The sequence below is a fragment of the Carcharhinus amblyrhynchos genome, chromosome 17, assembly GCF_965287045.1.
Source record: "Carcharhinus amblyrhynchos chromosome 17, sCarAmb.v2.hapA, whole genome shotgun sequence".
NCBI lineage: Eukaryota > Metazoa > Chordata > Chondrichthyes > Carcharhiniformes > Carcharhinidae > Carcharhinus > Carcharhinus amblyrhynchos.
In genome coordinates this window covers 48972998-48985257 of record NC_137340.1, presented here as the reverse complement: position 1 = coordinate 48985257, position 12260 = coordinate 48972998, and the positions used below count along the sequence as shown (strand labels likewise).

At 40.2% G+C, this 12260-nt stretch overlaps 1 protein-coding gene across 1 annotated transcript in view; it reads left to right on the top strand.

The window, feature by feature from the left end:
- Positions 1-12260, top strand: part of slc25a28 (solute carrier family 25 member 28) — a 40843-nt gene that overhangs the window by 16967 nt on the left and 11616 nt on the right. The window contains exon 2 of the mRNA XM_080205926.1: positions 11611-11839. Coding sequence (XP_080062052.1) covers positions 11611-11839 — 229 coding nt within the window. The remainder of the gene's footprint in view (positions 1-11610; positions 11840-12260) is intronic.

The window sequence follows — 12260 nt, the reverse complement described above, 5'->3', positions numbered from 1 at the left end:
ACACTCACCTCCCTCACTCATTTTCACACATGCACACACTACAGAGAAACAGCACACCGATTCTGATTTAAATGCATCCTGCAGAAGTATGAAAGTTTTTGTTCAACCAAAAGGCCTTTGCTTCTAAAAATTCTGCTTGTGGGTGTTGAATATAAATTTAGACAAGGTAACCTTCTATTTAGAATTTTAAAATGTGATCTGCGCAAGCCTATTTTTCACTCTCTCTTCATTCTACCTTTCCATGTACTTTTTCTCTTTCTTCCAACCTCCCTCTGGCTGCCCACAGTAATTATTATTGCTAATTTTAGTAGTTGTTATGTCTATTGATTAACTTCCAGAACTTGGGTTTCAAACTTAAGTTCCCGTTACTGTCTAGTTTTGGACTTTAACAAAGCTGGCAACTTTCATCAGGTAGTGAAGTTGGATTTTATGTAAACTGTGACTGTTGGATTGGTACCTGCACTTCGGTGGATAAATTCTCAGTGCACCAAGTAATTTACTTGGAATATAGTTGGCAGTTAGATTGCTAATTTGTTTTGACTGTAGCTTTAATGACTAGTTGTCTGTTTCCCTCCTTGCTGTTTAATTTGGTCCTGTACTCCAGTGATTTGGAAACTGGGTCTGCAGAGCCCTTCCAGTCTTTACGGGTGAGTGTAGGCAATTGCCCAGGGCACTCTGGTCAAGTAAGTGAATGATGATCACAAGCTCCCTGTTTCTCCTTCGCTCCTGCCAAGGATAAACAAATTGCAGTGAGAAGCAGAGACACACACAGTTCACTAAGTAAACACATGTCCTCTTAAGTGTTATTAAAGCACTCTTTTTACATTCTGCATCTTTTTGTAATGAGTGTTATACAGTGTAGTTGTTTGGGGGGGGTAGGCTGGTTCCTGTGATTAACCTGTTTGCAAATGGGTCCTTCAAGCAAAATTATTTTGAGATTTGCTGCTGCATTCTGGGAAGAAATGGACAAATCCACCAGTTTATAAAACTTATTAGAAAAGGGTTTATCTTCTCTGGGTGAACAAGATGTACTGGCTGTTTGTTGTTGAAATCCTGCGGATGTTATGGCCATATAACCTAATTGCAATTAGTGTATTGAGACTATTTTAATATACTTCGATGTTGTGCCAATTCACCACTTCAAATTATTTCCATTACCAGCACCAGAAACACTTTCCCCTGAGGTTAAAGAGCTGAAAAGACTCTCCAGCTACAGCCTAGTTTTAGAATGATAAAATCTCTAATTTGAACTGATGACGTTTTTCCAGTTTGGATGGACACAGTTTGAGCTTCATTTGGCAATTGCATGTTACTGAAGGCTGTAATTGAGTAGTTAAATTGGTTATTACTGACCTTCCTGCAGGGAATTGTTACAGCTAATAAAGGTTAGAACTGTCCAAACAAGCTGGATTGCTTCACTATGGTGTGACTAAAGAAATTATCATTTATTGACTAGATAATGATGAAGTGGACAGCATTATAAAATGCTTATTGAGGGCTCATAACTTGAATTCCTGAAGGGTGAGAATTTTGTATGTCTGACTCACTGGGAGTTCATTTTTCAAGCTATCAAGCTCTCATCTTGTTTACATTGTATCTCTTATCAGTCACAAAACAAATGCACGTGTGCGCGAAAAGTTTGCTGGTTTGATTTGGATGCCAGAGGAAGAACTGGGTCCATATGTGGCCTCATAACTCAAAATCATTAATTGCGTATTTTTAAATGATCATTTGCCAAATGTTAACTTCCAGACTTCCCCTGTTTTCCAGGGATGGGTTCATGTGCTGATGTTTGGGAGTATGGGTGGTGGACAAAAGTAGAAATTTTTGTTAAATTTTGCTGCTACACTTTGCAGTCACTTCTAAAGAAAACTGATTCATCTCATCAGAACTATTTCAAAACTTGTTTTCAGTTCAAGCTATAAACTGTCCTCCACGGTTTACATAAAATGCAGAATTATTTTTGAGTGGAAGGCTTATATTTGGTCGGCTAATGTCTGGTCATACACTTATGGTATTAAGATAATATAAACTTGGTTCAGAATTCAAGCTGGGTTTTTATATTATGATAATGTCACTTCGTAAAATTTTGAATTCTGGTGAAGTCCTGTTGTGTCTGATCAGTATAAGTTTGTATTTTTTAAACAGTGACTCATTAGCTTCTTGATTCAAAGACAAAACTAAATTTTTTTAAAAGTTACTATTGGAATCAAGTTACATTTAGTAGTGAACATTTGTAGTTAATTGGAGAATAGGGTGGGCTGATCCACTCATTTGATTAGCAATTCCTTTTGCACTTGCATATCAAAACTGGAATCTGAAAAGCTTTTGTTTAAAGTTCTAATTATAAAAGGATTTATCAGAGAACATAGTTTGGAGAAAAGTACATTCACTGGAGCCCTAATTTTTAGAAACCACCAAATTTAGGGTGGACTAATTCCAAAGGCTTATCAGAGACTTTCAGTGTAATTTCCTTTCCAGTGGGAGGATATGGTCTTTCAGACTCTTTTGTTTATGATAGATTTCCACAGTCATTGTAAACACAAATATTAAAAGTTTATTCATGTTTTTGTAAGGTCTTTGGACTGTAGCCTGTATAAACGGACTATTTAAAGATGATTGGGTTCTGCCTGTGAATGTCTCGTAACCTGGCGCCAAATACAGTGCTATGGGGAGGTCATGATCTGAAATTTGTGCAACTTAAGTGATTACAGGTTTCCAATATTACTGTGATTGTACCTGCTCAAGTGGGATATCACCGTCTCCTTTGTGAAACCTGTGATTTTTCTGGAATTCTTTGATGCTACTGTTGCTTAAACTTGATGTATAAGTTGTAACTTTGGTCATTGTTTCAGCCATTTGTTTAGGATGTAGTGTACACCCAAATGTCACTCACTTCTGCAATTTTTCCTAAACCTTTTCTGCCTTGTTTACCCTCTCCATTTCATAACCTGTTGCTCTTTCAGTCATAACTTTTATATTTTTGGCACAGTTCCTTTTTGGGTGCTGCTATGCGAGATGCTTATGTAATACGAGTTGTTGCTTTGAAATCTTTTCTAGGAAGTAAGGTCGTATTTACATATCCTTGAGATTTTTCACCACAATTAATGATTTTTCAAATCTAATCACCATTAGATTTATAGCCAGCAAGATTTCACAAATAAGACATTAGGTGAAGATTTAAGTTTTCAGTAAAACTAAAGCAAAATACTACAGATGTTGGAAGTCTGAAATAGAAACAAAATAGTCAGCAGGTCTGACAGTGTCTCCATGGAGGGAAACATTTGATGTTTTGGATTAGTCTTTCATTCTGAAGTGTTAACTGTTTGCTCTGTGTTCCGTTTTCTTAATTGACTATTCATGCTTGAGGGAGCACTGCCAGCAAGAATCCTGGCACGACCTGCTGCTCCTCAGGTAATGCTATTCAGGTCTGCTTGAACAGATGGAATGAGCCTTGGTTTTGTCTGTGGGACTGTATGCCTAATATTGGAGCATATTCTTGATGTTGAAGAATTAGCATGGATCATATGTCAGTCCAAAGAAAATTACAGCACAGGAACAGGCCCTTTGGCTCTCCAAGCCTGCACTGACCATGCTGCCCACTTAACTAAAAACCCCCTATCCTTCTGGGGACCATAACCCACTGTTCCCACCCTATTCATGTATTTGTCAAGATGCCCCTTAAAAGTCACTGCTTCCACTACCTCCCCTGGCAACGAGGTCCAGGCACCCACCACTCTGTGTTTTAAAAAAAAATCTGCCTCGTACATCTCCTTTTAAACCTTGTCCCTCGCACGTTAAACCTGTGCTCCTGAGTCCTGACGTGGTACTTGAACTCAAATCTTTCGACTCAGGTATTGTGCTGCCAGCTTAATCAAGCTTTTACTAGGAAAAAGCAGTCATAATATGAATTAAAAGTCAAACAGAAATAATTCTTCACAACTTTAGGAGTACTGGATGCAGAATCATCAATCAGCTTGCATCGATTTGAGCCAGTGATTCTATGCATCTTGGTGACTTGTATGTTCCAGACTTGCAGCTGTCAAATCCTGTTCCAGGTTATTTGGTGCATGTGGATTGCAAGCTGGCAGATAGTGCAGTGTTTTAAAAAGTGCTTGTTGTTATTTCAGAGCAGTGATCTAGGTTTGTTGGGAAAATCTGGAAAGGGTCTTTTTTGCTCCTAGAAAATTTCATCAAGCGATGGGGTGAGGAGGTGTATGAACGTGTAGTCTCAATGAATCCTGTTTGTAGGCTTGTGAAAATTGGCACAGACTAGGCAGCTTCCCAATGTTTGGGGAGAGTCATATAGTTTTTGCACACATGACTTATGGAAGTTCCTTGTAAATGTAATGGGGTAAAACTACTTTTCACTGCTCTTGTCATCCTGTCAAACGTGTAAGCTATTCCAGTTCTATCAGGTGACAACAAATAGATCAGTGTCTTTTAGGCCATTACTGCCACTGTCCCCTCCCTCAGAAAACTAATTTCTTATGTAAGCTGAATGTAATAATCCTAGAGGTTCTATGATTCTAAAGTATATTCACAGAATGGACACCACTAGGCGTTGCTTCTGACTTGGAAATCTAACCCAAAAAATACAGCTTTAGGTAGGTTGATCTTTTAAGACTCAGATGAGAAATTTTTTGATTGAGGGTTGTGAATGTAGATGCTGCATCTTATGTAAGTTTAAGGCTGTTTCAGTGGGGCAGAAAATCAGCTATAATATTGAATAACTAAGCTGGTTTAAGAGGACACATGAACTCCATATGTATGGTTCACAGTCACATAGATTGTCCTTGGCTCCCATTTTAATGGCTTCTATAACATAAGGTTAATTATTCCCTCACTGCAAAGAATCTGGAATTTGCATCCCATCTATGGTACACATTGTACAGTTAAGCTTTGATTTGTTAATATTTCAAATTAACTTAAAGTGGCAAGTCCATTGTGGGAGTGATGGTGAGGATTGAGGATGAGATATTACAACTTGGTGCCATAAATTTTTATCATAGGCATTTAGACTTCTCTTGTCTAGATTTGTTTCAATTTTTTATTTTGTGCATTTCTGTCTGAATTAATTGCTGTATCAACAGCAACATTTACTTGTTAGCAAATTATAATTAAGGTATTGATGGACATACTATTTTGTCTCCTTACAAAAGATGATTCCCTGAGCACAATCTCAGGTCACAATTTAAATTTAGTTTGAGTAAACTTTGAGCCTTGATTTTTCTTATGATTAATTCAACTGGCTTAAAAATCTATTCTGTTACAGCCCTGTGTTGTCAGTTTAATTTGAACCTAATGCAGGTCTTTAGTTGTATCAGTGCAATTAGAAATTACTGCACTACATTTAGTTGGATATGTCCCACAATCTTAACTTTTTATCTCCTTATAACCAACATGTCCACCGTATCATCTGAAATGGGTGGTTTCATAGCAAAAGGACTGCCACAAGCAGGCTGTTTGGGAAACTTTAAAAGCTAAAACAAACTGTTCCTTCATGCGTATTTTAATGCTTAAAATAGCTGCCTATTTTGCCCGTTTCTGGTACTAAAGAATCAAACTGCTATTGAAAGGCTTTGTGTACGCATTAAAAACAGACGTACAATGTTGTTGACCAGTTAAAATGTGGCTTCTGTTCTAAAATGAAAATTTCAAAATTAAATTAATGCACCATATCATATAAACATAGTGATATATTTGCCTGTTTTCTTTCCTCTCAAGTATGGGGATCCCTGGTTCTGTATCCCATCTGGCTGCAGGCCCAAGATGCACTTTGCAGTTTTTCTTTTTGGTGTGCCTGAAAAGCGAAGGGAAGTTATTGGTTGGATATGCAAGCTTGTCCTAATCATAGTACAAGTGCAAACTCTCTGTTTAAAATCAGTTCCCTACTGAGAGCCACAAGGTGGCCTAGGAACTATTGAAAGATGAATGGAGTATGTTAAATACAGAAATAAGTAAGCATAGTAGTAAGGTCCAAGCAGAGTATTGATGGGCTGTTTCTTTGTTAAAATTATGGGTTTCCTGGTCAGTAAAGGGGTCATTTGTTCTACCCAAATACAACAGTTCTACGATTTGCACTCCATTTGATTTGGCCTGTATGAGAGTATTTTTGCTTTTTAGAAGTGGTAATAGAACAGGACTGTAAATTTATCTAGGAACAAAATATTGCTGGATGAAACTTGATTACTTTGCTAGCAGGAGGGACAAATCTAGGCTTCACAAAAAGCCGATTGTTCAGACAGAACTGTTCAAGCGCTCCAATGTGTGGAGCTGAATGAGTTGACTGGAGTTCCACAAGGTGCTCTGGGCAGTCCTGTGAGAGAGGCTGCCAATTTGGATAATACCCTATCTTCAAGCACGGGCAGTCATTACTGAAGGCTGATCACTAACATGAAGAAACTGATGGCTTTATCAGCATGGAGTGCAATGTTTTTTTCAAGGCCTCCCAATGTACATAGGATTCCAATTCTTGAAGGGCTATTTTTGCCATTTAGTTCAGATGTGTGTTTAGGTGTCTCCTCTTCACCTTAACAAAATATTTATTCAGGACTTGTTACTTTTTGGTTGGCTTGCATTTCATTGCTTCAAGCTGATGCTGTCACAGTCGAATTGATCTTTGGTACTCCCTAAACTGAGGGGAGGGCCAGAAGGGGCTCCATGTTTGGTCAGTTATTTTCAATGTGCGTGCAGCTTTCCCTGAGCTCAGAGGCTGTCTAACCCGTCACTGCATAATCTGGGCATGGTCATTCCCTCGATTTATAATTTTGTCCTGGTCATGTATGGCCCTGACTTGCAGAGAATATGTATTGTATTCTCCAAGGATTGATCCTTCTGGACTTTCAGCAAGTTTGTTGGTCTCTCTGCATCTCAGACTTCACTTGGAGCATCACCCATCTGTACCTAGAGGTACAGCTGGCTAGTGACATAGATTGACATCACAAGTTACTGCCTGTCTAGGATGCTGAACAGAACTGCTGAGGTGGTTATCCTGCAAGGGCTGACTGGTCATAACGCAACTGGTGGATGATCTGCTTTATTCACTTTGGTCTTTGCCTCTGAATTGGTCACTCAGTGGAAGATCATTGACTTGAGTGGGGCAAGTTGGGTGGAAGGAAGAAAGCAAACACTGCATTGAGTCTCTGCAGCTTAAATCTCCAGTTTAGGGGGTGTTGGCATCTGCTTTTGTGCTTTTCAGTTTCAGGATGGGACTGTACCTTCAGACATAAGAACATAAGAAATAGGAGCAGGAGTAGGCCAACTAGCCCTTTGAGCCTGCCCCGCCATTCAATAAGATCATGGCTGATCTGTCGTGGCTCTGTTCCACATTCCCGCCCTCTGCCCATAACCCTTAATCCCCCCTCTTATCAAAAACCCATCAACCTGCGTCTTAAAAATATTTAGTGAGGTAGCCTCCACCACTTCAACGGGCAGAGAATTCCAGAGATTCACCGCCCTTTGAATGAAGAAGTTCCTCCTCAACTCCGTTCTAAACCCCCCCCCCCCCCCCTTATCTTGAGGCTGTGCCCCCTAGTCCTACTATCCTTTCTGAGCGGGAAGAGTCTCTCCACCTCTATCCTATCCATCCCATTCATCATCTCATACGTCTCAATGAGATCTCCCCTCATTCTTCTAAACTCTAACGAGTACAAGCCTAATTTATTCAGCCTCTCCTCATAGCTCAACCCCCTCAACTCCGGCATCATCCTAGTAAACCTCCTCTGCACTCCCTCCAAGGCCAAAATATCCTTGCGTAAGTACGGCGCCCAAAACTGCACACAGTACTCCAGCTGCGGCCTCACCAATGCCCTATACAGCCGCGACAAGACCTCCCTACTTTTATATTCAATTCCCCTCGCGATGAAGGCCAGCATCCCATTCGCCTTCCTGACCACCTGCTGCACCTGCAAGCTGGGTTTTTGCGACTTGTGCACAAGGACCCCGAGGCCCCTCTGCACTGTCGCCTGCTGCAGTTTTTCTCCACGCAAGTAATAATCCTTCCTACCGTTATTCCTACCAAAGTGGACCACCTCGCACTTGCCAACATTAAATTCCATTTGCCATTTCCTGGCCCATTCGCCCAGCCTATCTAGATCCTTCTGTAGACTCTCCACACCCTCCGCACAATTTGCCTTTCCACCAATCTTGGTGTCATCAGCAAATTTCGACACCCTACACTCGGTTCCCTCCTCCAGATCATCTATATAAATGGTAATAGCTGAGGTCCCAGCACCAACCCCGGGGCACTCCACTAGTCACCATCCGCCAATCCGAACAGCACCCATTGACCCCCAGTCTCTGCCTCCTATTTGACAACCAGTCCTCTATCCACGCTAACACCTTACCCCCAATTCCATGCCCCCTGACCTTCTGCAATAACCTCTTGTGAGGTACCTTGTCACCCTGGGCAGATAAACATGGAGAGGAGTGGAGATAACTGAGTAAAGAGAATTATGTAGAGTAATGGAGATAACTATGCGGAGAAGTGCAAATAGAGTTAATCGTCTAGAGAAGCCTCCCAAATGGTGTGCATGCTTGAGTTATGACAGGTGGCTTCTTTGGCACGTCGTTGCAGGAATTACCTGCTATCTTTTGAAGCCTAGTTGGAATCCACTTGGCTGTGATGTTAGTGTTTGTGATGTTTTAGATGGCAGCAGAGCGAGTTGGATATCTTTTTGCATCCAGTTTGGCCATGACTCCACCAGTGGTCCCTGTTTGGTTATGATTAGGGCAACTTGCTGATTGTATCAGCCTCACTAAAATATGCTGAAGTAGCTTACAGCCAACCAATTATTTTGTGTATTGATTATGCAACTAAATACATTTTTGAACTTTATTTAAAATCACATTTTGATGTTGGCTGAGGTATAAATGTTGACTGGGAGAATTCCCTCACTCCTAATGGAATAGTAATTCTGTTCATTGGAAAGGTTGTACCTTCAGTATTGAAGTCAACCTTGAATGACCATCTAACAGTTCTTAGCTCTGAGCCAAGCTGGTATGTGAAACTCCAAATGTGCAGCTACATTGGGAAGTGTTAATTGGAGTAGTTTAGCCAGAAAAAAACTGGTGTTCTAATCAATTTGGGTTGATCAAACTGCCCCTTGTCTTCCAGTGACCCTTTTATCATAACAGCAACTAGAAGCTGAGTTAATTCACTAATTTAGTTTGCACTTTGAATGCAACTATCTTCCCTAAGTCATTGGATAATATTGACAAAAAAGTGATCCTGGCTTGGGTTTCAGTCATACAAGTGCGAACCAAAAGTGAAGGCAGAAGCGGAAAACCTGACCAAGTAGCAGAAGGCTTCTGCTCTTCAATGATATGCAAGTTTGGAATCAGGAGCTTTTAAAAATACACTGTGCATGCTGTGCCTTGGAGCTTTACCTTGAATTCTGGTACCTACTGAATATTAAAGCAAAAATATAATTAAACTCATCATTTGAACTTTATTTTACATGAGTAACTTTAGCAAATGTAGTGTAGCAGCAGTGAGCAGCTTCAGTTAAGGTGGCCCAACATAATGTAGTTTAAAGTTATACAGGCTTTGATTAATCATGAACTTGAAACTATCTGAGCAGAATTAACTGACCAGGAATTACAATTGTGCTTGTGCTCCAGGATGGGGATAAATTAACAATTGTACTGCTAATTCTTGTCCATGCCCTCTATTTGAAAAGTTAGGACGTTGACGTTGGATGTCATTTTCCCTCTTTAATCATTCATGTGTTGTGGGTTTTACTGGCTAGGCTAGAATATACTGCCCATCCCTAGTTACCCTTAAAGGGTAGTGGTGAGCTGCTGCCTTGAACTGCTGCAGCGCATGTAGTGCAGATGCACCTACAGTGCAGTAAGGCAGTGAGTTCCATGATTTTGACTCTGACAATGAAGGAACAGCAATATATTTTCAAGTCAGGACGGTTGAGTGACTTGGAGGGCTGCATTAGTCTCAAGTTCTGTGTTGAAGAAGTTGCCAACATTTGGCTGTGTAGGTTTACATGGAAAAATGGCCCTTAGCTTGGGTATGAGAACTAATGTGGCAACAAATAACAATCGGTAGCCTCCAGTATCAGAATTAAGAAAGCTTAAGAATCTTATGTGGCAAACTAGCACTTCAGCTTATTATTATTATTATTATTGTCTGTTTAAGACTATAAGTAATTATCATTTGGCAGGCCCGAGACATCTGATTACTAAGAGTTCCAGTGTTTTTACTTTTTGCTGCGGAAAATATTGCATTTCCCATTTAATGTTTATGTAAGAAGAAGCAAATATTGCATTCAGAACGTTGCATGATTGCTGAATTTCTCCAGATGCTTTACAACCGAAGAAGTACTGTTTGACGCGTAGTCACTGTTGTAGTGCAGGATCAACAAATATTGTACAATACATTTTAGTGATGGTTAACCACTTACAGAAATACTGGTCATAGCTTGGTACGATTTGCCTCTATCAACTGAGCAAATTGTTTGGATTTAATGACAACTGAATTTCTCTGTCCTAAGCGCATACTCCTCTTCGTTAACTGGACAATAACAAGAAAGAAGCATTTTATAAAGTGACAGAGTAGATAGCCTAAACCCACCATTTGAAACATCAGATTCTATTTCCACATGTGTTTAGGAAATGTTGACCATGTTTCGATCTGAAGACGTGAGTGCCTGTTTGGGTACACTGAGGGAGAATTTAACACGGCCTGTGCATCTAACCAGCGCATCTTTCGGAATATGGGAGGAAACCCACACAGACAGGGAGAACATGCAGACTCAGTGACCCAAGCTGCGAATTGAACCTAGGTCTCTGGTGCTGTGAGGCAGCAGTGCTAACCTCTGTGCCACTATGCTGCCCAAATATAAATAAGACCAGACTAAATAGCCTGGCTGTGCCTAACACAGAAAATAAGACCGGAGCTGACTTTAGAAACTAATAATTGGTAGCTGGTGGGAATGAGAGAGAGAATAAATGGGGCTGAAACTGTGACATTGAATTAATCGAAGATAACAATGAGTGGGGGTGAGTGAGTGTGCTGTGGCAGTCTGTCTGACAATGTGATTGTAAATAGGGTGCGAGGCTAGCTGATTGTGAGGGCGTGTTTGAATTAGCAGTCAGACATTCCTCCCTCATTCGAACACCTCACTTGCTGCTCAGGGCCCCAGTTTGAGTGGGGTGAAGATGATTCCGATTCTTCATTCCCACACCGTTAGTCCAAAGCAATCAGTGCATGTTCCATGAATCTATTGAATAGATTATTAAAATACTGGTTTGCTTGAATCATTTTTAAAAGTTCAGTTTAGTGGCATTGGAAAGCAAAAAGAATATCTGTGCAAAATAAGCTCCAAGTGATGTCTTTAACTGAATCCAGAACATTGGACTTAAGAATGATAAGTCACTTTTCCCGAAGATTATTGTGGGATTAAGAACAAAATATTCTTCCCAAGTCTGAATTGTTCACTTGCTAGTTATATTCATTATTTATTTCAGCCAGGTGAGTAATTGAACCTAATGGTTCAGTTGTTTCGGCTGAAGCACCATTTTAAGAGGTATTTGCTGTAATTCACAAATAGGTGTTTCGTTTTTGCATGAAACATCTTTCTTCTTTGATTTCAGACGCGAATGCAGAGCCTGCAGCCAGACCCAGCGGCCCGGTACAGGAATGTAATGGATGCCTTGAAGAGGATAGTCCGCACCGAAGGATTTTGGAGGCCAATGAGAGGATTAAATGTGACTGCCACTGGTGCTGGGCCGGCACATGCCCTCTACTTCGCGTGCTATGAAAAAATTAAAAAGACACTGAGTGATACCATTCATCCCGGTGGCAATAGTCACATTGCTAATGGTATTAATTACTACTTCAGTGATTCTTCTTCAGTTAAGCACCCACATGCCCCTTCTTCCCGTTTGTTTCTTTCATGTAATCTCTTAATGCTCTGTGCAGGTGCCTTGACCAGAATGTTCACCTAATGCTGAAAACTACTTGTGCTGTCCTGGTTTTAAATCTACTAATCTGCCTTCCTGTAAGCATGTTAGTCTTTTTCTAGCCTTTTTTTTAGTTCATTGCTGTGATGTAACTTAGTTTTATACGTTATGATCCTCAATAGAGAACTAGATGTTGAGACCTATTAGATTGGGTGAACATAGTCAAATATTGCACACTTCTTGATACTGTGCTGTTTGGGAGACTAGTTTAACACATCTTTTGTTCACCATGGAATAAACAAGTATTTCACGCTATTAAATGCAAATAAAGAAAACGTGCA